This window comes from Buteo buteo, chromosome 2, assembly GCF_964188355.1.
Source record: "Buteo buteo chromosome 2, bButBut1.hap1.1, whole genome shotgun sequence".
Taxonomy (NCBI): Eukaryota; Metazoa; Chordata; class Aves; order Accipitriformes; family Accipitridae; genus Buteo; species Buteo buteo.
This window is the reverse complement of record NC_134172.1, coordinates 1,798,452-1,826,375: the sequence shown is the minus strand read 5'-3', so window position 1 is coordinate 1,826,375 and position 27,924 is coordinate 1,798,452. Positions and strand designations below refer to the sequence as shown.

Below are 27,924 nucleotides of genomic sequence, written 5' to 3'. Positions count from 1 at the left end.
GGGGGGGGGGCCCTGTCACCGCCCCCCCCCCCCACCCCGTACCTGGGGGAGGGCCCGGAGATTGGGGGGGGGCGGAGCTGCCCGCCGTGCCGTGCCGTACCGAGCCGTGCCGGCCCGGCATGGCTTCCCGGGAGCGGCTCTACGAGCTTTGGATGCTCTACTTCGCTAAGGTAAGGTCGGCACCGCAGATTTCTGTGGCCCCCCCCCCCCCGGCTTTCCCACCCCCCCCTCCCCGGGGGAGGGGGCACTGTATCCCCTCGCCCCCCCCTCTGCATCCCCCCCGGACCCCCCGCCGCATCCCTTCCCACCTCTCCTAGGGAGACTTGGGGGGGGGGTCTCCAGCCGGGAGGGTTGTTTTTTTTTTGGGGGGGGCTCTGTGTGTGTGTGTCCCCTGTGTGTGTGTCCCCCCCCCCGGGTCCCTGCGCCCCCGCCCGGCAGCAGGTGCGGCCGCGGTGACATTGGAGCAACGGCAGCGGAGGGGGGGGGGGGGGAGGGCACGAATGTGTGTCCTGCCTTTTTGGGGAGGGGGTGTCATGCTCAGAGGGGACCCCCCCCAGCTCCCCCCGCCCCCCTTTGTCGTCCCCCCCTCCGTTGTATTTCCCTCCGCTCGGGCAGGTCCCATGGCCGGGGGGGTCCCCAGGCGGCAGATTGCGGGGACCCCCCCCCCCCCGTCCCACTCCCGAGAGTTTCCCCGTGTTTCGTTTTCTCCTTCGTTATCCCCATTCCCAGGTTGCGGGGGGGGGGGGGGCAGATCCTGGAGGAGAGGAGACCCCCCCCCATCCACCCCCAAAATGTCACCCCCAGCTCCTGTGCCCCAGGGTTTTGGGGTGACCGGCCGGGGTTTGGGGGTGAAGGGGGGGTATTTCCACCCCAAAACCCCGCCGTGTCCCCACACGTGCCCCGGGGATGCCGGGAGGGACGAGGACCCCGGTCCCAACCGTTGGGGGTCACCTCATCCCGCCACGGCCCCCGGCACCCACCGGCTCTTCTGCACCCCAAAACAAAGACACCGCGCGTGCACCCACCCCCCCTTTTTGCTCAGCGCTGGGGAAACGGGGTGACGCCTCTTGAGGGTCCCCTCGGTGACGGATGCTGCCGCCCCCCCAATGATCCCAGGCCCGTTTTGGGGTAAAACCAAAATAAATGATTAAATTGTGGAAGCGGGTGCTGGGAGACAAGCCCGGATCGATGGGAAGGATGGGGAATTGGACCGGAGCGTGCCAGAGCCTGGCAGTGCCGGCACCGCGGTTGGGGTCGGGGTTACTCGGCACTGGGGGGTGGGAGGTGGGGGGGAAAAAAACCCCTAAATCCTCGCTGTGGGGTGCTGGGGAGAAATGGCTTTGGTGGGACAGGTCCGGGGGGGCTCCTACAAGGGACGCGTGCCGTGGTGTCCACGGTTGTATGGGGACACGTGCCATGGAGGTGTCCGTGGCTGTATGGGGACGCGTGCCGTGCCGTGGTGTCCATGGTTGTATGGGGACACGTGCCATGGAGGTGTTCGTGGTTGTATGGGGACATGTGCCATGGAGGTGTCCGTGGCTGTATGGGGACGCGTGCCATGCCATGGTGTCCATGGTTGTATGGGGACACGTGCCATGGAGGTGTTCGTGGTTGTATGGGGACAAGTGCCATGAAGATGTCCATGGTTGTATGGGGACACGTGCCATGGAGGTGTCCATGGTTGCATGGGGACACGTGCCATGCCGTGGTGTCCTTGGCTGTATGGGGACTCATGTCATGCCATGGAGGTGTCCATGGTTGCATGGGGACACGTGCCATGTCATGGAGTTCGTGGCTGTATGGGGACACGTGCCATGGAGGTGTCCGCGGCTGTATGGGGACACATGCCATGCCATGGTGTCCATGGTTGTATGGGGACATGTGCCATGGAGGTGTCCGTGGTTGTATGGGGACTCATGTCATGCCATGGAGGTGTCTGTGGTTGTATGGGGACACGTGCCATGTCATGGAGTTCGTGGCTGTATGGGGACACGTGCCATGGAGGTGTTTGTGGTGGTATGGGGACACGTGCCGTGCCGTGGTGTCCATGGCTGTATGGGGACGCGTGCTGTGCCGGAGAGGTGTCCGTGGTTGTAGGGGCACATGTGCCGCGCCGTTGGGTCGTACACAGTTGTACAGGGACACGCGCCGTTCTGCCGGGGGTGTGCATGGTCGTACGGTGGACACGTGCCGTGCCATCGGGTGTGCGTGGTCATACGTGGACAGGTGCCACCCCTTTGTGGTGTTCACACCCGCACGGGGACACGTGCTGCGTCACGGAGGTGTGCGTGGTCGTACGGGGACGTGTGCCACGCCGAGGGGTGTGCACGGTCACACGGGGCACACGGACGTACGTGTTCGTATGGGGGACACGTGCCACGCCGTCGGGTGCGCGTGCTCGTACAGGGACACGCGCCATGCCATCGAGGTGCGCACGGTCGCACGGGGACACGTGCCACGCCGTCGGGCGTGCACCCTTGCACGGCGAGCGTGCCACGCTGTCGGGGTGCGCCCGCTCACCGTGCCGCACCGACAAGGTGGCCGTGCCACCCCCGAGAGGCACCGGGGCCCGAGGCAGGACCTCGGTGTCACCTCCCCAGCCGGGTCACGCTGCAAAACCGTGCTGGCCTTCGCCGCCGTGACGTCCCCAAGCACCCGGCGAGGACGAGGCCGCCGGGACGCGTCCCTGGCCCGCGTCAACCTTTTACCGTCCCGCCGCCGGGGTTGTTTTGAGCCTTGAGCCCAGGGCAGCGGGTGATGCCACCGGTCTGAGCGTCACCTCGATGGCGGTGTCCCCCGTCATCGTCCCCTTCCCCGGCCGGTGACATCGGATGAGGGCCGCGCGCCGGGAGCGGATGCGTTATCTCTCGTGGCTTTAAAATGGGGCAGAGCTCACGTCACCGCGCCGGCGGCGCCGGCAGGGGACAGGGATGTCCCCAGGGCTGTCCCACAGGGTGGCCGTGCCATGGCGGGGACGGTGCCGGCCGTGTCGTCCCACACCACCCAGGGGGGCTGGCAGGGTCCTCAGTGGGCTCCCACCGCCATCACCCCCGGTGTCACCCCCTGGGACTCAACGGCAGGGAGGTGACAACCTGGTGGCTTTGCCACCGTCACTTTTTTTGGGGGGGGGTCCGGAGCTCTCGGCAGCGCCGGCGAGGGACGGAGGTGCCGGCACGACGTTCCCAGGCGGCACCGCGCCGGCCGAGCCCAGAAGCCACCCAACAGGCTCTGCCAGCCGGCAACCGGCTGGGACGGGCACCGGCGGGGGCGGCCGCCGGCACCGGCCCGGTGAGCACCGCGCCGGGATGGGACGCCGGCTCCGGGTGGGTGCAAGGGGCGATACTGGGCGGGAGGGGAGGGATGCTGAGAACTGGCAAACTCAACACGCCCCGGCTTCGGTCGCGCCGTCGCGGGGGTGACGGCAGGGTTTGGCTCGTGTTTTCGGCACGATCCGGTTATCCGTGGCGTTCGGAACCAACCGGGGCTGGAACCTCGTGCCGTGTGCCGGCTGCGACGGCGATGCCCGTCATCCCGCGCGTCCCATCGCCGCCACCTCCGTGACCTCGGCCGCATCCCTCGGCCCATCCCCGAGCTGCTGGGTGGGCGCACGGGGACGGGGGGCAACCGGTGACCCCCCGGTACCCCGAAACGATGCCGGGCGGCCGGGTGCGGTGGGAGGAAGCGCCGTTGGGGCGGCGGGTGACTTGGCATTTCCTGATGCTCTGGTGTTTCTTTTTTGGTCGCTTTGCACAAGAGCAAAGCGAGGCGGCGGTGGCGAGAAAACTGGGGGGGGGACATAAAATAACAACACCACCCCCCCCCAAACCCCCAACCGCCCCCCCCACCGTCCCGGCCCGGCTGTGCCGGCACCGCTCGTCGTGTACCGGGGTGATGGACGGCCACGGTCACCCCGCTGGCCAGGTAACGGGGGGTCTGGGGGGGGGGGACGTGGCTGGGGGGGGACAGGGACATCCCCCCCCCGGCTCACCCCACCGGATGCTGGTGCTTGTGGTTGAGCAGTCCCCGGCAGTAAAATGGGGGGGGGGGAGGCGGGTTTTGGGGGGGAAATGGGTGACTTGGGGGGTCCGGGGGACGGGACTGGGGGGGTGGGGGGTGGGTTTTGGGGGGATGCTGCTGGGAGGGGCCCGAGGTCCCCTCCGAGTCCCCTCCGTGTCCCCTCCGTCGCGGCGGTGCTGTGGGTGCCCTGGGGGGGGGGTGATCGGGCACCCCGTGTCCCCGGGGAGTTGGGGATGGGGGGGCGCGTCCCCCGGGGGAGCGGGATGTCCCCGGGGGGGGACGGGGACGGGACCTGCCTGGGCTGGGGACACCCCAGGGTGCTGCGTTGGGGTGCTCGGGGATATGGGTGACCCCCAGGTGCTGTCCTGGGGGGCTGGAGGACCCCAAGGTGCTGTACTGGGGTGCTCGGGGACAGGGGTCACCCCAGGGTGCTGTGTTGGGGTGCACGGGGATATGGGTGACCCCAAAGTGCTGTACTGGGGTGCTCGGGGACGTGGGTGACACCAAGGTGCTGCATTGGGGTGCTCAGAGACACGGGTCACCCCAGGGTGCTGCATTGGGGTGCTTGGGGACATGGGTGACCCCAAGGTGCCGCATTGGGGTGCACAGGAATGTGGGTGACCCCCAGGTGCTGTCCTGGGGGGCTGGGGGACCTGGGGGACCCCAAGGTGCTGCATTGGGGTGCTCAGGGATGTGGGTGATGATGAGGTGCTGCGTTGGGGTGCTTGGGGACAGGGGTGACCCCAAGGTGCTGCACTGGGGTTCTTGGGGACATGGGTCACCCCAGGTGCTGTGTTGGGGTGCACGGGGACGTGGGTGACCCCAAGGTGCTCTCCTGGGGGACTCAGGGACGTGGGTGACCCCAAGGTGCTGCACTGCAGTGCTCGGGGACACAGGTCACCCCGCGGTGCTGCATTGGGGTGCTCGGGGACATGGGTGACCCCAGGGTGCTGCGTTGGGGTGCACAGAAATGTGGGTGACCCCAAGATGCTGTACTGGGGTGCACGGGGACATGGGTGACCCCAAGATGCTGTACTGGGTTCTTGGGGACAGGGGTCACCCCAGGTGCTGTGTTGGGGTGCACGGGGCCGTGGGTGACCCCAAGGTCTGCACTGGGGTGCTCGGGGACAGGGGTCACCCCAAGGTGCTGCGTTGGGGTGCACGGGGATATGGGTGACCCCAAAGTGCTGCACTGGGGTTCTTGGGGACATGGGTCACCCCAAGGTGCTGCTTTGGGGTGCACGGGGGTATGGGTGACCCCCAGGTGCTGTCCTGGGGGGCTGGGGGACAGGGGTCACCCCGGGTGCTGGACTGGGGCGCAGGGGGACAGGGGTGACCCCGGGGTGCTGCGTCGGGCGCCCGGGGCCGTGGGTGACCCCAAGGCGCGATGGGGGTCCCCGTCCCTGTCCCATCCCCCCCGCGCCCGGCTCTGCCTGCTGATTGGCTGGCAGCTGCCTGGAGGGGCAGGTGCTCCGGGTGCTGATTGGTTGGCAGGACCCCGGGGGCGAGTCGGTCGCTGTAAGGGATTGGCCAGCAGTTTGTCTTTTGGGGGCGGAGGCTCTTGCTGCTGATTGGCCAGCAGTTGGCTGTAGGGGGCAGGCGTCCTGGCTGCTGATTGGACAGCAGTTCTACGGGTTGTGTGGCTCCGGATGCTGATTGGTCAGGAGCTCTGTGGGGTGTGCTGATTGGTCAGCAAGCCCAGAGGTTGCGCTGCTGTGGGTTGTGGTTGGACAGCAGCTCCAGGGATTGTGCTGCTCTGCGTGCTGATTGGTCAGCGGTTCAACAGGTTGCGCTGCTCTGTGTGCTGATTGGGCAGCGGCTCCACAGGTTGCACTGCTCTGATTGCCCATTGGTCAGCGGCTCCACAGGTTGCGCTGCTCTGTGTGCTGATTGGTCAGCGGCTCCACAGGTTGCGCTGCTCTGATTGCCCATTGGTCAGCGGCTCCCAAGGGTGTGCTCACACCCCCAGTCCCAATTGGCTGGCGGCTCCTGAGGGTGGGGGCAGCGGGGGGGGGGGGAGGTTGACCACTCTGGCTGCTGATTGGCCGATACCACTGGGGCGGTGGTCCCTGTGGGATCTGATTGGCCAGCGGCTCCAGCCCCCCCCCTCGCCCTTGCAGAAGGACCTCTCGTACCTGCAGCAGTGGCTGGAAGCCTTCGTCATGAACTTCGAGAAGATCATCGCCCTGCCCTCGCTGGAGCCCAGGAGGTGAGGAGCACCCCGGCACCCTTGGGTGCTGCGAGGGTGACACCCCGCGGGGGCGGGGGGGGAAGACGACAGCCACAGCTAAATTTGGGGTTTGCCGCGTCAGCTCATCCGCTCTTAGTGGTTTTAAACCATCCGGTCTGAAGCTTGAGGATGGGGGTTGATGGGGCGGTGGGGGGGTTTTGGGGTGGGGTGGGGGGGGGGGTCGCATCCTGCCACCCCCGTTTTCCCCGTCGCAGGCCGGAGGAGTCGGTGTCGGAGATCCCGGTGCTGCCGCGGGAGGTGCTGCAGGTGCTGAGCCAGCGGCTGGGGCAGTGCGTGGCCCAGGTCCCGCGGGAGGAGGGCGGCGGGGCCAGCCTGGGGCAGGCGCTGCTCCTCCTCAAGTTCTTCATCATCATCTGCAGGTGGGTGACATCCCACCGTCACCACCGTGGGGTGGGGGGGGTGGTCCTGGCTTCCCCCCCGCCATGGGGGTTCTTGGTTTCGGTCGTCCTGGCGCTGCAGGATCAGCCCCAAACGCAGCCCGGCTCTGCACGAAGTGCAGCATCCCCCCATCACCTCGAAGTGTAGCATCCCCCGCAAAAAAGTGCGTCGTCACCCCCCCCGAAGTGCATCACATCACCCCAAAAAGGAGTATTTACCCTGCCCCAAAGCACAGCATCCCCCCCCCAAAGCACAGCATCCCCCCCGAAGCACAGCATCCCCCCTCTGATGTACAGCATCCCCCCCCAAAGCACAGCATTCCCCCCCTGAAGCACAGCATCCCCCCCCCAAAGTACAGTATCCCCCCACAAAGTGCATCATTGCTTCCCCCCCCGAAAGTGCATCACGAAGCCATCACCTCCATGTCCCCGGGATGGGGGGACACACACACACGATCCCCCCCGTGTCATCCCCCTGCTTCCCAGCCACCGACAGGATTCAGCTGAGGATGCGCCCTGGCTTGAGCCCCCCCCCACGATGCATTAACCCCCCCAATGCGTTATCCCCCTCCTCGCAGGAACCTGGAAAACATCCAAGCGGACAAAACCCCCGGCTTCATCCCGGAGGTGCTGAAGCTGCTGCGGGTCTGCGCGAGCAAGGTGAGCTCAGCCAGAGGTGGAATTTTTTGGTGGGGGGTTGTGGGGGGGGGGGGGGCACGGTTAATCCTGCTCTGGTTTTTCCGGCAGCTGAAGAGCGTCGGGGAGGATGAGCGGAGCGGGATGCAGCTGGAGAGCGGGATGCTCTACGCCCTGCATCTCTGCGAGTGCCTCTTCGACCCCTACCAGACCTGGCGGCGGCAGCTGAGCGGGTGAGCGGGCACCCCCCCGCCTTGTACCCCAAAATCCCCCACCCGCCTCGTGTCCCCTCCACTTCACCCTTCTCTTTCCAGGGAAGTCATCAGCGCAAAGGAGAAGAGTAAATACAAGTTCGCCCCGGCCCCTTTGCCCCCCGAGTTCGGTGCCTTCTTCCAAGGTAAAAGGGGGGTCCTGGACCCCCCATCGCCCGCTGCAGCCGGGCTTGGGCTCCGGCAATGGGATCCGGGGGCACGTAGAGGGTCAGTATGGGATCCATGGGTGCACAGAGCATCCGGGGGGCAGATAGAGGGTGCTGGGGTGGGGATGGGATCCAGGAGCACATATAGGATCTCTGGGGGCATCTAGTATGCCGGGGAAGGTATATGATCTGAGGGCCAATATAGGATTCTATACCTGCCTCTGGTTGTCCTATATCTGTGCCTGCAAATATAGGAGCCTATACCTGCCCCAGGACATCTTCTACCTGCCCCTGCAAATACAGGAGCCTATACCTGCCCCAGTATTACTGTTGATCCAAGGACAAATACAGGATCCTATACCTGCTCCAGGACCCCGTATGTGCCCATAGGGGAGGGCAAATATAGGATCCTATACCTGCCCCGGGTTATCCTATACCTGCCCCTGCAAATATAGGAGCCTATACCTGTCCCTGGGACCCAGTATGGGCACGTATGTGGTCTCGGGGCCAGGTATAGAATCCTGAAACAGGGATTAAGTCCTGCACAACCTGGGGAGCCTGCAAAAATCAATGCAAAGGGGATTTTTTTCTGGGGAAGCCCCCCAAAAATCCCCCTCGGAGGCAAAGGCGTTGCAAAAAATCACCTAAAGCTCCCAACGCGCCAAACCGCCAGTAAATCCCCAAACGGAACCCTATTTTTGAACAAAACCCTGGTTTTTTTAGTACAAAAAAACCTCCCCCAGCATAACCAGAGCTGCAAAATATTTGAGCATCCTCATGCCCTCCATCATCAACAGGATCCAGCACCCACATGAGCTGCCTTTTGGGGTGGATTTGGGTGGGAAAACGAATTTTTTTTTTTCACCTGTTTTGGTTTTTTTTTTTGCTGCTTACTCCCCAAAGTAAATCTTTCCCTCCTCATCCTCACAGAGAGTTTCCAAGCCGGAGGGCAGCTCCCTGAAACACTCCAGCTCCGGCTTATCCATCTTTTTGGGGCCATCCTCTCTGGATCCAAGGTAGCATTGGGAAGCGGATGGGGAGGACTTGGGATCATCATCCAAGCGATAAACCCCAAAGTTTTATTTATTCAAAGTGAGATAAACGCTGGAATTAAACCGCTTAATTTTCAAAAGCCTTTAAAAGTCATGTTTAAAATTCCAGCTCTAAATTCAGTGGGTTTACCTTAAAAAAATATTAAATTAAAAAGGGGTTTGAGTTGAAGCTGCTGGTTCACCAGTTCGGCTCTGGGATGGCAGATGAGAACTTCCTGGCTGAATAAATTTGGGCAGAAATACGTTTTAATTAGCCCGGTGCTTAAAAGTCAGCGTTTAATTAATAGCTCTGAAATTTGCTTTAAATTAATTTGCACGCACCCCGGAGCAGGGTGCAGTGCGACGGGGGCAAAACCTGCAGCGCTGGCGACGTCGGGCTCAGCATTAATAGCTTAAATAAAAGATTTTATATCGCGATAGACGACATAAAGACCAATCTCCCCGCATTGTCCCGACAGCCCAACGCGCTGCGGGCCATCACGCCGGCGGCGGTGGAGGTGCTGCTGGGGGTTCTGCAGCGGGGAGGCGGGGGGACCCCCCCGGTCCCCGGGTTGCTGGAGCTGGCGTTACGTGGCGTGGTGGCCGTGGTCCACGTGCTGCACGGCAGCAGTCCCGGCGCCGGCCCCGTGCCGTTGCGTGTCCTCCTGGATGGTTACTTCAGGGTGCTCAATTCGGACCTGCCCGTCGCTTCCTTGGCGCCGGAGGCGGCCGGCGGCCTCATCGCTCTCCGCGTGCTCATGCTGGGTAGGTGGTTGGGGACGGGGACGGGGACGGGGGTGCAGGATGGGTGCTGAGCTGTCTCCACCTCGTTGTAGATGCCATCCCAGCCATGCTGAGCTGCGAGGACCGGCCGGTCCTCCAAGCCATCTTTCTCAGCAACAACTGCTTCGAGCACATCATCCGGCTCCTCCAAAACAGCAAGGTACCAACGTGGCCGCGTTGGTGTCCCTCCTTGGTGACAACAGGGTTGGGCGCCGGCATCTCCATCCTCACCCTTCCTGGCTCTAAACGATGCCGGTCCAGGTTGGCTGCGCTGCAGCAGCATCCGTGGGATGGGGACCCTCCATAACCCCCTTCCCTCTTCCCCCCACCCCGTACCGGCTGCCATTCCCCGGGGGCTGATGCCCACCCCGTGTCCCACAGCTCTACCTCAGCAGCTCACGGGAGGTGGGTGAAGCCCAGGACGAGGTCCCCGTGCAGTCGCCGGAGAAGGAGGGGCTCCAGCAGGTATCACGTGGAGCCACCCCATAACCAAGCAGGGCCACCCCATAACCAAACCACCAGGCGTGGTGGGCTGTGTCTCCTGTCAACCCCACGGTTGCTCAGCAGACCCACCGCTCCCCATGTCCCCGTAGGTCTTCCACAGCAGCTCCGACGCCATCGCGGTCCACGCCGTCGGAGTGCTCACCGCCATCATGCGCAACTCGCCCTCGGCCAAGGTGAGCAGCGGACCAGAGGCGGGGAGAACACCCCAAAAGCAGATGGGTTTGGGCATTTTCACCTTGCGAGGTGGGCTGGGGTGAAAGCGGCACGTGGTGGGGCTCAGCATGGGGTCCCACATGCTCGGGTGCTTGCAGGAGGTGTTCAAGGAGCGCATCGGCTATGCCCACCTCTACGAGGTGTTGAGGAGCCAAGGCCAGCCCACCCAACGCCTGCTCCAGGAGCTCCTCAACATGGTGAGCATGCCCGCTTCTCCTCCACACCAAGCAAAGCCCTCGGTGCTGAAGGTTCATGGTGGATCTCGGCCCCCCCGCAGCCCCATTCCTTTCCCCCCAGTCCTCTCCACCCTGCTAGTTTCCCATCAGCTTCCTCCTTGAGGGGTCCTGGGACCATCTTTAGCTTGGAGTCATGCTCAGCTTCGAGTTTTGAGCCCTTTCTGATGTGGTACTGCTCGCTCTGGTACTGCTGGATGCAGCAGGGTCTCCAAGGTGCTTAATGCACGGGGATCTCCGACACGCTTGATGCACGGGGGTTTCCAAAATGCTTGATGAATGGGGCTCTCCAGGGCACTTGATGCACAGCAGCCTCTGAAATGCTTGATGCACGGGAGTCTCCGAGACGCTTGATGCACAAGGGTCTTCAAAATGCTTGATGCACAAGGGTCTCCAAGATTCTTGATGCATGGGGTCTCTAATATGCTTGATACACAGGGTCTCCAAAACTGTTGATGCGCAGGGTCTCCAAAACTCTTGATGCATGGGGGTCTCCAAAACTCTTGATGCACGGGGGTCTCCAAAACTCTTGATGCGCAGGGTCTCCAAAACTCTTGACGCGCGGGGGTCTCCAAAACTCTTGACGCGCGGGGGGCTCTGATATGCTTGATGCACGGGGGTCTCCAAGATGCTTGATGCACAAAATCTCTGCTGCCAGCCCAGGGTGGCCAGGGGGAGGATCCGTCCCTCTCCACGGGGTCGGGGCTACACCAACCAGCTCTTGTGTTTCGGCAGGCAGTGGAGGGCGACCACAGCTCCTTCCCGGTGCGCCCCATCCGCAACGAGCAACCCCTGCTCATCCTGCTGGCCTGGCTGCCGGCGCTGGCGTGCCGGGAGCTGCAGATCTTCCTCTCGGGCTGGTTGCGGCGGCTCTGTGAAGCCTCCCTGCCCAGCCGCCTCACCTGCGTCAAGGCGGGCATGGTGGGGTGCCTGCTGGGTGCCCTGGCCACTGAGCCGGCACTGCCGGCTGCCTGCTCCGAAAATTTACTGGAGCTGCTGCGGGCGCTGGGCAGCCTCTCCATCCGCCCCGGGGAGCTGCGGCAGCTGCTGCGGCTGCTGCGGCACGAGCGGGGTCGGGGACCGCATCCCTACGTGGCGCCCGTCATCCGGGCGCTCTCGGGGATGGCGCGGGTCGAGGGACCCCCCCGGGCACTGCAGTGCTTCGACCTGACACCCGGTATGGCGGGGATCATGGTGCCCACCGTCCAGAAGTGGCCCGGCAGCGCCTTCGCCTTCCATGCGTGGTTGTGCCTGAGCGAGGAGGAGCCCGAGCCGCCAGCAAGGCCGAAGAGGAGGCAGCTCTATAGGTGATGCTCAATGAAGGGACTGGGGTGGGGGGGCTGAGGTGAGGATGAGGAGGGGCAGCACCACCATCCCCACCACGCTTCTCCTCCACCAGCTTCTTCACGGCCGGTGGGACGGGCTTTGAGGCGTTCTTCACCGCCGGCGGTGTCTTGGTGGTGGCTGTCTGCACCAAGAAGGACTACATGACGGTGGCGTTGCCGGAGTTTGCTTTCAATGACTCTGCCTGGGTGAGCATCATCCCCATCCCCGTCCCCATCCCTGTCCCCATCCCCACCGGCGGGGGCAACAAGGACACCAGGACGCCCAATGCCCTCTTTCTGTCCCCCCAGCACTGCGTTGACATTGTCCACGTCGCCGGCCGCCGGCCCTTCGGTCAGAACATCGTCAGCATCTACGCCGACGGGCACCTGCGGAAGACGGCGCAGCTCCGCTTCCCCTCCCTCCACGAGGTGGGGGACACCCCCGGCGCCCAGCCAGACCCTTCCCCGTGGCAAGGGGCTGGGGGCTAAGCCCGATTCCTTCTCCCTTCCAGTCCTTCACCTCCTGCTGCATCGGCTCCGCGGGCCACCGGACCACCACCACCGCCCCCACCGCTGCCACCAGCCACCCGCTGGCATCCCATGGGCCGGAGCTGGTCTTCCCCCCGCACCCCACGCTCGGCCGTTCCCAGTCTGTCCCCGCCGCCCTGGGCCCCCATGCTTGGACCCCCACTCAGCCCCCCACGGAGGGGGTGGTGGCCACCACAGCAGCCGGCAGCCAGGACACGGAGTGGGGTAGCCCTACGTCCCTGGAGGGTCACCTCGGCTCCGTGGCCATCTTCTGCGAGGCTCTGCAGCAAGCCCAGGTCAAGGCGCTCTTCTGCGCAGGTACGTCGGGGTGGGATGCAGGGGATGTCTGCAGGGCTGCTGGTGGCAACCGGGGTCTCCTCCACCATGCCCCAGCTCACCCCAGTCTTCTTCCACCAGGACCAAACGTCACATCGCCGTTTACACTGGAAGGTGACATGGTGGAGCTCAGCAGCAAGCTCTTGCTGTACTACACCCCACAGGTGAGGAAAGCCGCCCCCCCGGGGATGGGGACAGCACTGGTAGACCCTCTGCCATAAGTGGCATCTCCAGGAGCATGAGGATGCTCCCATGGTGCTCTCTTCTAGGCCTGCAGGAACAACATCTGCCTGGACCTCTCTCCTAGCCACGGCTTGGACGGGAGGCTGACGGGGCACAAGGTGGTCAACTGGGATATCAAGGTATGCTGGGCATCCTGGCCCGTCCACCCCATGGCGTGGAGGCAGCTGGGTCTCTCCTTGGGTACGAGGCCAGGGCAGGACCCCCACAGGGTGTTGGATGGCCACGGTGGTTCCCCTGGACCCTACAGGGACTCTGCTATGTGGTACGGGGTCCACCAAGGACCTGCGTTGACCCATGGGTCCCCTAAGGACCTGTCTGCCCCATAGGTCCTCAACATCCAGGGTGGGCACCATGGGTGGTTCAGGGGAGCAGGTGCTTTTTGGGGACCTGTTTTAGGTTTGCGCTGTAGGGTGGGTTTGAGGACACCCCGATTGTTGCTAGCCGCAGGGCCTGGCTCTCCCCAGCTTGGGCTGAGCCCATGAGCGAGCAGGATGGACCCCGGGTGCACGTGCAGCCTCCTCCTCTACGCTGCCGTCGCCACGCAGCACCCAGCAAAGCTTCTCGCCTCCCTCCGGCAGGACGTGGTCAACTGCGTGGGTGGGATGGGCGTGCTGCTGCCCCTGCTCGAGCAAGTGGTGTCCAACAAGGAGGAGCCCGAGGATGAGCAGGAGACCAACGACCTGGTGGGGCCAGAGCTGACGTCCTCCAGGAACGCCCAGGGCATGCTCATCCCGCTGGGAAAGTCCTCAGGTGAGGACCTCGGGGGACGTGGAGCAGGAGCCTTGGGTGGCCGGAGGTAACCCTGCTGCCTGGACCAGGCTGGTGTCTACCACGGGCAGGAGAGGTCTTGCCTGAGGCACCAAGGGTTATGGGGTAATGGAGAAACCGTTGGCGTCTTTTAATGGTGTTATGACCCAATTAGTCATAAAAAAGCAGTTCTGGGAAGACGAGGGTGTCTCCAGCCTGCTTTCCTCGGGCTCGCCTTGGCCTGAGGTCTCTGATGTCTTATAGTAGGACTGGGTTCACGCGGGAGCCTTTTCCTGCGTAGGTGAAATGGGCTTTCTCCCGATACCCAGCTGCTTATTTCCAAGCTCAGAGCAAACGGAGGTTTCCACTCGCATAGATTTGGGGGAAGTGGGAGAACAGGCTGAAAAGTTTGCAGAGAAAAGTTGGCGGTGGGGTCTCCAGGATGCCCTTTGCATCCAGAGGCAGGCAGAGGTAGGAAGGTGTTCGGGTGGGCACAGGGCTCACAGCTACCGGTGGGGCTCTGCCCTGTGCCTTGCAGAGAGCAGGCTGGAGAGGAACAGCGTGGCCGCCTTCCTGCTGCTGGTGAAGAACTTCATCCAGAACCACCCGGTGAACCAGGAGAGCCTGGTGCAGTGCCACGGGCCGGCCATCATCGGGGCACTGCTGCAGAAGGTGGGGGCTGCTACCAAAGGCTCCATCCCGCAGTCTTCGGGGACGTTCCCCAAGGAGGACGCCGGGGCTGCAAGCCTTCCCTCTCACCCGTGGCAGGTCTCCGGCTCGCTGCTGGACATGAGCACGTTGATGGCCTCGCAGATCCTGATGGAGCAGGTAGCCTCTGAGGGCAGCGGGCTCCTGCTCCACCTCCTCTACCAACATCTCCTCTTCGATTTCCGTATCTGGAGCAACAGCGACTTTGCCGTCCGCTTAGGTGGGAACTGGAGGTGCTGGGGGTGTTTTCCATCCCAACCGGCCTCTACGGCTACTCACACCTTCTCCCTGCAGGTCACATCCAGTATCTGGCCAACGTCGTCAAGGACCACAAGCAGCGCATCCGCAAGAAGTACGGGGTGCAGTACGTCCTCGACTCTATCCGGTCATACTACGGGTGAGCTGCTGCTTGTAGCCTGGACCCCCTAATGCTGACGTGGTGGTGGGCTTCACCCCGTGGAGCTGCGGTTTGGGGTAGACGCCCTTTGCTTGGGGCAATATCCCCCTTGCAAGCACCTCCTGGGAAAATCTCCCAGTGGGGGAGCATGGTGGTGGGTGCAGGACCTTCCCCTCCCCGTGGCCATGCCCCATCCCCAAGCCTCCACCCACATCTGTGACCAGTCAGCCCCAAAATCCACCTCCAGCACCTCTCCAGCAGCACCTCAGCTCATGGTGGTTTCTGCAACAAGCTGATCCACTGTTCTTGTCCGACCCGATGCGTTTCCACACGCCCGTGATATTGGGGCTGCTCACACCCTGCAGAGACCCAAATGCATGGGGTGGACATTTCCCAGTGGGCAGGGCTGGCCAGAAGGGATGTCCACACTGGGCTGTCTTGGAGCTCCCCAGGCTTCATGGTGGGATTTGGGATCGTGCCAGTGGTGGGTGACAAGGGGCAAGAAGGTGGCTCTGCATGTCCCCAGAGGGAATGCCCATGCATGTCCGTCCATCAGCACCTCCAGGGAGAAGACCACGGCCACCGACGACATCAAGACAGTGCAGACGTCCCTCTTCAGCTTGGTGAAGGATTTCTTCTGCAGGAGCTTCTCCGGGGAGGAGATGCAGAGCTTGCTGAGCTACGTGGCCGGGGTGCAGGATGAGCAGCAGGTACGGCACCGAGCCACCCTGGTCCCCAAACACCTCGGTGTGCCACGGGCTGGCCCGGCACTCGGCAGCAGGTGGGGAGAAGCCGCCGAGATCGCGGTGGGGCACGTGGAGGGCAGTGGACAACCAGCCCCATGTCCTGCAGGTCTGTGGGGCGCTGGAGGTGATCCACAGCCTGCTGAAGGGCTCGCCTGCCCAGGAGCAGCTCTTCGCCTTTCTCTTTGAGCCGGGCCACGTGGAGGTCCTCTTCTCACTGCTGGTGCAGAAGAAGTTTTCGGATGAAGTGCGGGAGAGAGTCTTCAAGGTAAGGCAGGTCCCCAGCACCAACCTCTTGCCATCCCCAGCGGCCAGGGGCTTTGCCGAAGCGGAGCGGCCACCTCTCTCTGTCTCGCCAGGTCCTCTACAAGATGCTGAAGTACGAGAAGGTCCCTGAGCGCAGCAAGAACCGCTTGAAGCTGAAGGATATCGGGTACCAGGGGCTCATCGCCTGCCTCAGTGACATCCCCAGCTCCATGCTGCTCTTCCGCTGCCTCTCAGAGCAGGTCCTCGGGGCAGGTACCACGTACCCTGCCAAAAGCAGGCTGGCCCTGGCCACCCATCCCGAACATGTGCCATGGGGTCATCACTGGTGGCTTCCCACGAGGCTCAGCTGGTCTTGGGGCTGGGGGGCTTTGGTGGCTTTTGGGGACAGAAGGAGGTGTCCCACCACCGTACTGTCTCTCCTTGTCCGTAGACCCTCCCAACTACAAGGACCTGGTGGCCGTGGTTTACCTGTCCCACCGGGCTGAGCTGACCGTCCGGCTCGATATCTGCCGCAAGGTGAGCAGGTCCATGGATGCAAGGGGCTGTGACCGAGTTGTCGCCCTGGGGCTGAGCTCCCTGGGCACCCAGTCCTGCCTGAACGCAGGGGCCGTGGGGATGGTGGTAACACCCCATGCACGGGGTTGCCAGCACGTGGACGTGCCAGCATGGAGGTGGTGCAGCCCCAGCACCCCATGATGGTTATGGAGGGTCTGGGGAGCTCAGGACCAAGCATCCTGCCCCTTAGAGGGACCAAATCCCCCAGGAGCTCCTGCCAGGAGCTGGAGCAACATCATCGGGTCTCCCCCCTCGCTTTCCCTTGCAGCTCTTCCACTTGATCTACGCGCAGCAGGACATGGTGAAGCAGCTGGCGAGGTTGGCCGGCTGGCAGGACACGCTCACCAAGCTCTACGTCAAGGAATCCTATGAGTCCCGCCAGCACAGCCTGAGCAATGGGGGCAACGGGGGCTGCCTGGAGCTCCTCCGCCTCTCCGACCCCTCCAGCAAGGAGGGGGTGAGCCCACCGCCGGCCGAGCTGCAGGAGCTGGATGTCTTCCTGCCGCTGGGCTACGAGGCCTCGGACCAGGAGCTCTCTGAAGGCTTCTCCGACCACTCCATCTCCCCAAGTGGCCGCACCAAGTCCTTCCACTCCTACAACTTCAAGTCTTTCGACTCCTCCGACCGGGCCAGCCGCTCGTCCTCCAACCCCGGTGATGGTCCTCCCTTTGATGGTGTCTACCACCCGCTCTCACCCTTCTCCACCTCACCCTTTGACCTGGGGCTCGACCTGGCCAGCACCAGCTCCATCGCCACAGCCGAGAGCGGCACGCAGACCCCCGCCAGCGGCCCTGGCACCCCCTCGCCCCTGGAAAGCTTCAAGCCCTTCCCGGGGCTGCGAGCACGCAAGAGCTCCAGCCTCTCAAACGTCCTGGATGAGAGCAGCTACCAGGACGCGCTGCCCAGTGACAACGTTTCCAACACCAGCAACCCCCAGGTGAGCCCCAAACCATCGTGCCCACCACCCTGGGCTACGCTGGACACCGGACCTCTCACCCTTCCTCTCCGTTGGCAGCAAACGCCCGAGGAGGAGCTGTGCAACCTCTTGACCAACATCGTCTTCTCGGTGACTTGGCGCGGAGTAGAAGGCTGGGACGACGCGGCGTGGAGGGAGCGCGGGCAGGTCTTCTCCGTCCTTACCAAGCTGGGGACGGCGTGCGAGCTGGTGCGGCCCCCCGATGAGATCAAGCGCAGGTGAGTCCTGCCCAGGTCTGGGTGGATGCGTCCCAAGGGAAGACCACCCTACTGAGGTGCCTGCTCTCCCGCAGCCTGCTGGAGATGATGCTGGAGTCGGCGCTGACGGACCTGAAGGAGTCAGGGCCGGCCGCCCTGCCCGGTCTCACCCACAACGCCCTCAAGCTGCTGCGGCTGCTCCAGGACTTCTTGTTCTCCGAGGGACACAACAACCAGGCCCTGTGGAGCGAGAAGGTGGATGGGCATGAGCAGGGGTTCCTGATACCAAACCCAAGCTCTGAACCCTAATGCTAACCCCTAACCCCTGATGTTAGCCCTAACCCTAAACCCTGCCCCTACCTCCAGCCTTTGAACCTAACCTTAGAAAATAACCTGTGTCTTAATCCTAAACCATAACCCTAACCCGTAACCAGTAAATCAGACCCTAACCCCTAAACCCAAACCTTAGCCCTAGCCCTATGCCCTTGCCATAAACCCCAACTCTAACCCTAAGCCTTTAACCCTAACCCTGCACCCTTGCTGTGAAGCCCAATCCTGTACCCTAGCCCTGAACCCTAATTCTAGCCCTTAACCCCAATCCTACAAAGTTACCATAAACCCAAATCCGATATTCTAATCCTATATGCTAAACTCTAACCCTAAACCCTAACCCCTAATCCTACTTTAACCTTAACCCTACACCCTTACCATAAATCCAACCCTCTATCCGTATACCCTAAGCCCTAACCCTAAACCATAACCCAAACTCATAACCTGTAAGTCTAACCGTACCTCCTAAATCCTAATCCTAAACCTTAATCCTACATCCTTGTTGTAAACCCCAACCCTTAACCCTTATCTTAATCCTTAACCCTACATCCTTACTGTAACCAAAACCCTAGCCTTAACTCATAACGTGTAATCTAACCGTACCTCCTAAATCCAAATCCAAAACCTTAACCCTAGGTCCTTGCCATAAACCTCAGCCCTAACCCCAATTCTCTACACTACCCCTAACCCCAATCCTAACCCTTAACCCAAACCCTACACCCTTACTGTAAACCGAAATCCTAATCCTATACCCTAAGCCCTAACCTTAACTCATAAATCTAACTGTACTTCCTAAATCCTAATCCTAAACCTTAACCCTACATCCTTGCCATAAACCTCAACCCTAACCCCAAGCCTAACCCTTAACCCTAACCCTACACCCTCACCGTAAACCCATACCCTACACCCCAACCCATAACCGTCATGCCAAACCCTAACTAGTTTGTCATTAAAGTTATGAGTTGGGGCTCTACCCTACCCCGAAACCCTAATCCTAACCCCTACCCGTAACCCAAACCCATGTCAAGCAAAAACAAGGGTGGCTGGGTGATGGGGACGCAGACCTGGTGGCTTTGCACCCACCCGGCTGGAGAAGTGGCGGGTGCATGGCCGGGCGGGGGGCTCACTGTGCCCCCCCCCAGATCTACGAGGGGGTGAGCAGTCTGCTGGACAAGCTGGGCGTCTGGTACCACCTGGCCAACGGCACCTCCGACCTCAAGGAGATGGCCCAGACGGGTCTACGCATCCTCGTGGGCTACATCATGCTGCAGGACCCCCAGGTGGGTCACCCTTTCCTGGGGCTCTGGGTGAGACCCCAGCCCTTGGGGCAGGGCTGGTGGCCCCATCTGATGTCCCACGTCCCCCCCCAGCTGCACTCGCTGGCGTACGTGAAGTTGCACAGCCTGCTGCAGACCGCCTCGGCCCCCAAAAAGGACGAGGCTTGCTACCTGCTGGGCAAGCTGGAGACCCCGCTGCGACGCTCACTGGACGCCAAGTCAGAGACCTTCTCCTGGCTGGTGCCCATCGTCCGTACGCTCATGGACCAGTGCTATGAGACCCTGCAGCTGCAGCTCTTCCTGCCCTCGTTGCCCCCCACCAACGGCAGCCCCACGTTCTACGAGGACTTCCAGCTCTTCTGCACCACCCCGGAGTGGAGGGGCTTCATCGAGAAGCACGTGGGTGCCGTGGGGCGTGGGGTGGCATCAGTGGTGGGGAACACCTTCCCAGGCTTAGAGATGGGCCTGTACTGCGGTGGGGTGCCACCACCGGGTTGGGACAGCCTGCAAGGGTGACCTCCCGGGCAGGGATGCTCATAGCCTGGATGATGGTTGGTGGGTGCCAAGCCCTGCAAACGCCTCCCCTTTCATCCCGGTTCTCTCGGTAGGTCCAGCCCACCATGGCCCAGTTTGAGATGGACACCTTTGCCAAGAGCCACGACCACATGTCCAATTTCTGGAACGCCTGCTACGATGCCATGATGAGCAGTTCCCAGCGGCGGGAGCAGGAGAAGGCGGCCAGCTGCAAGATGTTCCAGGTACTGCCTGCTCCTCGCCCCTGGGACGTCACCCTGGGGATGTGCTCCTCATCCTGGGGGACATGCTCCTCACCCCACGGATGTCATCCAGGGGATGTGCTCCTCGCTCTGGGGATGTCATCCTGGGGACATGCTCCTCCCCCCAGGGACATGCTCCTCACCCTGGAGACATTAATCCTGGGAATGTGCTCTTCATCCTGGGGATGTCATTCTGGGGAGATCTTCCTCACTCTAGGGACATTGTCCTCAGGATGTGCTCCTCATCCTGGGGACATTGTTCTGGGGACATACTCCTCATCCCAGGGACATCATCCTGGGGATGTTCTCATCATCCCAGGGATGTCATTCCAGGGATGTGCTCCTCGCCCTGGGTACATGTTCCTCTCCCCAAGGACATCACCCTGGGGATGTGCTCCTTGCTCTGGAGATGTCATCCCAGGGACATGCTCCTCACCCTGGGGACTTTAATCCTGGAGACATGCTCTTCATCCCAGGGATGTCATCCTGGGAACATGCTCCTTACCCTGGGGACATTGCTCCTCATCCTGAGGACATTATCCCAGGGATGTGCTCCTCATCCCAGGAACATTATCCCAGGGCTGTGCTCCTCATCCTGAGGACATTATCCCAGGGCTGTGCTCCTCATCCTGAGGACATTATCCCAGGGATGTGCTCCTCATCCCAGGAACATTATCCCAGGGCTGTGCTCCTCATCCTGAGGACATTATCCCAGGGCTGTGCTCATCATCCTGGGGACATCATCCCAGGAATGTGCTCCTCACCCCAAGTACATCGTCCTGGAGATATTCTCCTTGCCCTGAGGATGTCACCCCATGGACGTGCTCCTCACTTTGGGGATGTCCCCAAGCCCCAGCCCTGCTTCCACTTCATTCTTCTGCTCCCTCGGCAGGAGCTGGTGCTGGAGCCGGCGGCGAAGCGCTCCAAGGCGGAAAACACCCGGCACGCCAACGTGCTGAAGCAAGCCAACAACCACCACAGCACCGTGTTGAAGCAGTGGCGGTCCCTGTGCCGCCTCCTCACCTCGCCCCGCTCCGCCTGGGCAGACCGGTGAGCCCCCCGCTTTGGTCCTCAGGGAGGGGTGGCACGGCTGGGGGTCCCCGGCGTGCCTCACCCCCGCCTGCCCCCCAGGAACCCACCAGAGGTTCGCTGGAAGCTGTCGAGCGCCGAGACCTACTCCCGGATGAGGCTGAAGCTGGTGCCCAACTTGAATTTCGACCAACACTTGGAGGCCAGCGCCCTACGGGACAACTTGGGTGAGGCTGATGGGAGTGGGACACCCGGGGGTCCCTCCGTGCCACGGGCGAGGGGATGCCACCGGTTGGATGCAGGTGGTGGGGTTGAGCTGGGAGCCGTCAGGGACCCCGTTGGGGTTGGGGGGTGGGATGGGGGCCCTTCGCAGGGCTTGTGCCCCAGCTGTGGGGGACCAGGGGAGCCTGCTGACCCCCTCCTCGTTTCAGGAGCCGACCACCTCCACAACCCCGCCGAGTCCCTCCCGCTCGCCATGGCCAAGGAGGCCAAGGTCAGCGAGCTGGAGGATGACCAACTGGCCGAAGAGGACCTTCCGGTCCTGGACAACCAGTGAGTTTCCCCATCCCATGCCATGGCATTGGCTTGCCCAGACTGGGGGTGTCACCGGGGTCTCCTCACCCTCCTGTGTCACCCAGGGCTGAGCCCAAGGAGCAGAACCAGCGGGAGAAGCTGGTGGTCTCAGAGGACTGCGAGCTCATCACGACGGTGGCCGTCGTCCCCGGCCGCCTGGAGGTGACGACCCAGCACGTCTACTTCTATGACGGCAGCAGCGAGAAGGAGGAGACGGAGGGAGGTAACAGCGTGTGCTCCTCAGGGGGTCCCTGCAGCAAGGCGGGGTGAGGAACCCCCCCACCCATCCCATCTGCCCCCAGAAGCCCATCATGCCGGGTGCTGGTTGTTTTGGGGGTGGGGTCTTCCCAGCCCCAGGGTGACGCTGACCTCCATCCCTGCCTCGGGAGTGGGGGTCTGGGTGGATGGTGACACTCACGCAGGTCTGTGCCCCCCCCCCATCTCGGCAGGGATCGGCTACGACTTCAAGCGCCCTTTGTCCCACCTGCGCGAGGTCCACCTGCGCCGCTACAACCTGCGCCGCTCCGCGCTCGAGCTCTTTTTCATCGACCAGGCCAACTATTTCCTCAACTTCAAAAAAAAGGTGGTGGCACCCTTTCCCCCCCCCGCCAAACCCCTCCCGGGGCCACAGTACTGCCCAGGCTCCAGCCACTCCACGTCCTCCCCCTGTCCCCCCAGGTGAGGAACAAGGTGTACTCCTGCATCCTTGGCCTGCGTCCCCCCAACCAGATCTACTTCGGCAGCCGGTCGCCCCAGGAACTGCTGAAAGCCTCGGGGCTCACCCAGGTACTGGCCCCTCATTGCCCACCCCCATATCTCCCCTTCCCAGATGGCAAAAAGGGGAGTGTACCAGCATGGGATGGGGATGGCCATGGGACCAGGGATGGCCATGGGTTGGAGATGGCTGTGGGACCAGGGATGGCCATGGGACCAGGGATGGTCATGGGTTGGAGATGACTGTGGGACCAGGGATGGCTGTGGGACCAGGGGTGGTCATGGGTTGGAGATGGCTGTGGGACCAGGGATGGCCATGGGACCAGGGATGGTCATGGGTTGGAGATGGCTGTGGGACTAGGGATGGCCATGGGACCAGCGATGGTCATAGGTTGGAGATGGCTGTGGGACTAGGGATGGCCATGGGACCAGCGATGGTCATAGGTTGGAGATAGCCGTGGGACCAGGGATGGCCACTGAATGGGGATGGCTGTGGGACCAGGGACAGCCGTGGGACCAGGGATGGCCATGGGACAGGCACAGCCTTGGAGTGGGGTGTCTGCCCCATCTCCTTCCCCCCCCAGCCGATCTCAACCACCCTCCCTTCGCTCCAGAAATGGGTCCTGCGGGAGATCTCCAACTTCGAGTATCTCATGCAGCTGAACACGATCGCGGGGCGCACCTACAACGACCTCTCCCAGTACCCTGTGGTGAGCCCCATGCCCCCCCCCACCCCCCCAGTGAGCCCGTGCCCCCCCCCCAACCTCACCCACCTCCCGCCCCCACCCAGTTCCCCTGGATCCTGCGGGATTATGTCTCAGAGACCCTCGACCTCACCGACCCGGCCGTCTTTCGGGACCTGTCGAAGCCCATCGGGGTGGCCAACGAGCGGCACGCCCGGGACGTGAAGGAGAAGTGAGTACCCCTAAAACGGGGGACGGGGGATGCGGGGAGCGCCTGGCTGGCTCCCGGTGGACCCCCCGCCACCTCGCCCCCAGGTACGAGAGCTTCGAGGACCCCACGGGCACCGTGGACAAGTTCCACTACGGCACACACTACTCCAACGCGGCGGGCGTCATGCACTACCTGATCCGCACCGAGCCCTTCACCACCCTCCACATCCAGCTGCAGAGCGGCAGGTGGGCGCCCAGCGGGTGAACCCCAGGGAGGGGACATCAAGGTGGGGGGGATGAGTGGGCTCCAACCGGGTGTCCTCTGCCACCAGGTTTGACTGCTCGGACCGGCAGTTCCACTCGGTGCCGGCGGCGTGGCAAGCCCGCATGGAGAACCCCGTGGACGTCAAGGAGCTCATCCCTGAGTTCTTCTACTTCCCCGAGTTCCTGGAGAACCAGAACGGTAAGGGGCACCCATCCTCCCCACCATGGGGACAGCGCCCACGGGAGCACGGCGGGGGTCGGTGTCCTTCACCCCCCTGCCTGCTCTGCCTGCAGGCTTCGACCTGGGCTGCCTGCAGCTCTCCAACGAGAAGGTGGGCGACGTGGTGCTGCCCCGGTGGGCACGCTCCCGCGAGGACTTCATCTACCAGCACCGCAAAGCCCTGGTGAGATGGTGGAGCTCATCCCAACCCCTCCTCTACTCCCACCCCCGGTGGGGTCGTTGCAGGGGGTGGTGGGCATTCCCAGCCCACCCTGATGCCCCATCCCTGGACAGGAGTCAGAGTATGTCTCAGCCCACCTCCACGAGTGGATCGACCTGATTTTCGGGTACAAGCAACGGGGCCCGGCCGCCGTGGAGGCCCTCAACGTCTTCTACTACTGCACCTACGAGGGTGAGCCGTGGGGCAGGGAAGCGGGGGGGTGCCTGCTAGGTGGCCCCCCATGACCATCCCCATCCCCAGGGGCCGTGGACCTGGACGCCATCGCCGACGAGACGCAGAGGAAGGCTCTGGAGGGCATCATCAGCAACTTTGGGCAGACGCCCTGCCAGCTGCTCAAGGTAGCTCTTACCCCCACCCCCAAAAAATAGCCCCTTTTGGGGGGGGCCACCCCCCTTCTCATGGGTTCCCTCACCCCCCCTACCCCCAGGAACCTCATCCTGCCCGGCTGTCAGCAGAGAGCGCTGCCCGGAGGCTGGCCCGCCTCGACACCCGGTCGCCCAACGTCTTCGAGAACCTGGACCAGCTCAAGTCTTTCTTTGTGGAGGTGAGGACAACCCCGGGGGGGGGGTCCCTGGCCAGGCCTGGGGGTTTTTGGTGGTGGCCAGGAGGGTGCCCACTGGTTGCTGTCTCCCCACAGGGCATCAGCGATGGGGTGGCCCTGGTGCAAGCCGTGGTCCCCAAGAACCAGGCGCACTCCTTCATCACTCAGGGATCGCCCGACGTCCTGGTGAGCGCAGGGAAACTGAGGCATGGGCACATGCTGCTAGCTCAGGGGGACCGGGACCAAATCCCAGGAGGGCTTCAGTGGTGGGAGCTCTGTCACCTCCATCTTCATCTCTGCCCAGGTCACCGTGAGTGCCAATGGCTTGTTGGGGACCCATAACTGGTTACCCTACGACAAGAACATCTCCAACTACTTCAGCTTCACCAAAGACCCCACCGTCTCCAACGCAAAGTGAGTCGGGCACGTGGTCCCCAGGGATGGTCCCCGGAGGTGCCACCAGCCCACCCGTGGCTCTCCCACCGTCCCGTGTCCTTCCCCGCCAGGACCCAGCGCTTCCTGCAGGGCCCCTTCGCCCCCGGCGCAGACCTCTGCTCCCGCACGCTGGCCGTGTCTCCCGATGGGAAGCTGCTCTTCAGTGGGGGACATTGGGACAACAGCCTCCGCGTCACCTTGCTGGCCAAAGGGAAGGTCGTTGGGCACATCACCCGGCACATAGGTACGTCCTCCTCCGACGATGAAGGTCCGATGGTGCCCCAGTGGGTTTGTAAGGGCCGTGGGGGGAGGCAGGGGACACGTGAGCGGGCAGGGGACATCTCCCGGTGTCTCCCGTCTTCTGGGGACAGTCCAGGCTCCATCTCAGAGCCATAGTGGGGTTGGGTTAGCAGCATCTCCACACTCCAAAACACATCTTGGTGCCGTCCCACGGGGTCGGGGTGCCGAGCGTGGTGGGATGGGACCAGCCCCTCATGGTGTCCCTCTGGGTGTCACAGACGTTGTCACCTGCCTGGCGCTTGACCTCTGCGGCATCTACCTCATTTCTGGGTCCCGGGACACCACCTGCATGGTGTGGCAGGTCCTACAGCAGGTAGGGGGTTGACCCTTACCCCACGCTCCAGCCAGGGAGGAGCTCACGGTGGGCACTGCCACCAGGTCACTGAGGTCCCCGTGTCCCCAACACCAGGGTGGGTTTTCCAGCGGCTTGGCTCCCAAACCCGTCCAGGTCCTGTACGGCCACGACGCTGAGGTGACGTGCGTGGCCATCAGCACCGAGCTGGACATGGCGGTCTCGGGCTCCAAGGTGAGCGAGCTGGGGTGGCGGGGTGGGCGGCGGGGTGGGAAGTGCCACCATCATCGCCTTGTGTCCCCTTCCTCCTGTAGGACGGCACCATCATCATCCACACCATCCGCCGGGGTCTCTTCATTCGGTCCCTGCGGCCGCCCGGCGAGACCTCACCACCCGCCGTCCTCTCCCACCTGGCCGTGGGGCCGGAGGGGCAGGTGGTCGCCCAAACCGCCGTGGGTCAACGAGCCTGCTTGAAGGTATGGCCGGGTGTCCCCGTGTCCTCCCCCTCGTCACCGTCAGCGCGTGTGTTCCCCCCCGTCTTCGCTCTGTCTTTCAGGACAGGTTTGCGCTGCACCTCTACTCGGTGAACGGGAAGCACCTCTCCTCCGTCCCGCTGGACGAGGAGGTGACGGCCATGTGTCTGACGGAGGAGTTTGTGGTGCTGGGAACCATGCAGTGCGGGCTGGAGATCCGTGACCTCCAGAGGTGAGGGCTACCACCCACCTTGTCCCACCCCAACCACCCCCTTGGGGTGCCCTGGGGGGGGCTCGAGGGGTCCCGTCCCACCACTCGTCTTCTCACAGCCTCAGGGCGGCCGTGCCCCCCGTGCCCATGCGGGTGCCCGTCCACAGCGTGTCCGTCACCAAGGAGAAGAGTCACATCTTGGTGGGGTTGGAGGATGGCAAGCTCATCGTGGTGGGAGCCGGGCAGCCCGCTGAGGTGAGCGTGGATCCCCACCCCAGGCGGTGATGTGTGGCTGGGGGGGGGGTCATGCCTCGGTGTCCACTGGGTGCTGCTGGGCTTGGGGACCTCTGCTTGTCCTTCTTGGTCTCCAGAGCAATGGGACAGGGGAGGGGTGGGGTGGCACGGGGGAGATATTGGGAAGGAGATATGGGAAAGGGTGGAGGTGGGGATGGAGGAGATGGAAGGGATGGAGATGGATGGGGAGGAGGAGATGGAGATGGAGATGGAGATGGAGATGGAGATGGAGATGGATGGGGAGGAGGAGATGGAGATGGATGGGGAGGAGGAAATGGAGATGGAGATGGATGAGGAGGAGGAGATGGAGATGGAGGTGGATGGGGAGGAGGAGATGGAGATGGATGGGGAGGAGGAAATGGAGATAGAGATGGATGAGGAGGAGGAGATGGAGATGGAGGTGGATGGGGAGGAGGAGATGGAGATGGAGGTGGATCAGGAGGAGGAGATGAGGAAGGGGAAAGGGATGAGGAGATGGGGAAGGGGATGAGGAGATGGAGGTAGGGAAGGGGATGGTGGGTGAATGGCAATGAAGAAGGGGTTGGGAACGAGTTGGGGGTGCGGATGGGGAAGGGGATGGGAGAAGGGATGGAGATAAGGATTTGGAAGGGGAAGGGGATGAGTGTGGGTGGAGCAAAGGATGGGGTTTGGAAGGGGTTGTGTGATGGGGAAGGGGCTGGGGGTGATGGATGTTTGGAAGAGGATGGGGTGGAGAAGGGGATGAGGGCGGGGATTTGGAAGGGAATGGGGATGGAGGAGTTGATGAGAATGGGGATGGAGAAGCAGACGGACATTTGGGAGGCGATGGGGATGGAGAAGGGGATGAGGATGGAGATGCATAAAGAGAACTGGGATTCAGAAGTGAATGTGGAAGGCGGGGAAGGGGCCAGGGACATCGGGTGGGTGCTCATCCCCCCCCCCCCAGGTGCGGCCGGGCCAGTTCCACCGGCGGCTGTGGCGTTCCACGCGGCGCATCTCCCAGGTCTCGGCCGGCGAGACGGAGTACAACCCCGCCGAGGGCAAGTCCTAGGCTGGCACCCACCACCCACCCAGGGTGCCCCGTGGGCCCCCCCACCCTGCCCGGCACAGAGAGAGGGGGGGACCCCTGCGCCCCGCAAAGCCCGGGGGGGGGCGGAGAGCCCCGTGCTGCCTGCTCAGCCCATCGCCCGTGGCCTTATCCAGCCCCCGGTGGGGTGGGGGGCACAGAATCGCCACACACGCACCACCACACCCCCCCCCCCCCAAATTTTAGGGGGACGCGTCCCCCCTTCCCGCGGAGGGACGGGGGCGAGGAGGAGGCGGGGGACCCCTCGCTGGGAAGGGGGGTGCCACGTCCGTGGCCCCCCCACACACTCTGCCATACCCGCCGGCCAGGAGCCGGCCGGTGTGTGTGTTCCCCAGCTTTTTTTTTTTTTTTCTATCCATTTTTAGATCTTTTACAGAAAAAAAAAAAAAAGAAAAAATTAATATATCTATGGGAAATAAATGTGTGCAAGGCCCTTGTCTGCCCCGCGCCGGTTGGGGGGGGAGGTGACACCCCCTCTCCCGTGTCCCCCCCCCTCCAGTCTGTGTGTGT

General features: G+C 63.0%; 1 protein-coding gene across 1 annotated transcript; it reads left to right on the top strand.

The window, feature by feature from the left end:
* Positions 1–106: 106 nt before the first annotated feature.
* Positions 107–27,924, top strand: NBEAL2 (neurobeachin like 2). Its single transcript, XM_075043502.1, has 55 exons — positions 107–170; positions 6,138–6,226; positions 6,463–6,627; positions 7,224–7,305; positions 7,393–7,514; positions 7,596–7,678; positions 8,630–8,715; positions 9,210–9,495; positions 9,567–9,673; positions 9,895–9,978; positions 10,107–10,190; positions 10,329–10,427; positions 11,199–11,770; positions 11,863–11,995; positions 12,098–12,217; positions 12,301–12,634; positions 12,734–12,816; positions 12,922–13,014; positions 13,474–13,645; positions 14,181–14,314; positions 14,411–14,570; positions 14,645–14,747; positions 15,304–15,457; positions 15,600–15,758; positions 15,850–16,009; positions 16,188–16,273; positions 16,581–17,249; positions 17,328–17,506; positions 17,581–17,740; positions 18,958–19,095; positions 19,186–19,491; positions 19,701–19,850; positions 20,761–20,918; positions 21,000–21,124; positions 21,329–21,449; positions 21,536–21,693; positions 21,920–22,053; positions 22,149–22,256; positions 22,799–22,894; positions 22,975–23,099; positions 23,183–23,323; positions 23,410–23,540; positions 23,636–23,745; positions 23,856–23,973; positions 24,043–24,140; positions 24,230–24,346; positions 24,440–24,529; positions 24,648–24,757; positions 24,850–25,022; positions 25,297–25,391; positions 25,488–25,604; positions 25,685–25,846; positions 25,927–26,075; positions 26,174–26,309; positions 27,274–27,924. Exons 1-55 carry the CDS (start codon positions 120–122, stop codon positions 27,376–27,378), a joined length of 8,280 nt encoding a protein of 2,759 aa, XP_074899603.1. The 5' UTR covers positions 107–119; the 3' UTR covers positions 27,379–27,924.

What these genes read in the sequence shown, in the direction of transcription:
- NBEAL2 (XM_075043502.1), top strand. Translation starts at nt 120, where the DNA reads ATGGCTTCCCGGGAGCGGCTCTACGAGCTTTGGATGCTCTACTTCGCT. An exon ending in TGCGGGTCTGCGCGAGCAAG is followed by an intron (nt 7,306 to 7,392) that starts GTGAGCTCAGCC and finishes TTTTTCCGGCAG; the next exon opens with CTGAAGAGCGTCGGGGAGGA. An exon ending in CGACTTTGCCGTCCGCTTAG is followed by an intron (nt 14,571 to 14,644) that starts GTGGGAACTGGA and finishes TTCTCCCTGCAG; the next exon opens with GTCACATCCAGTATCTGGCC.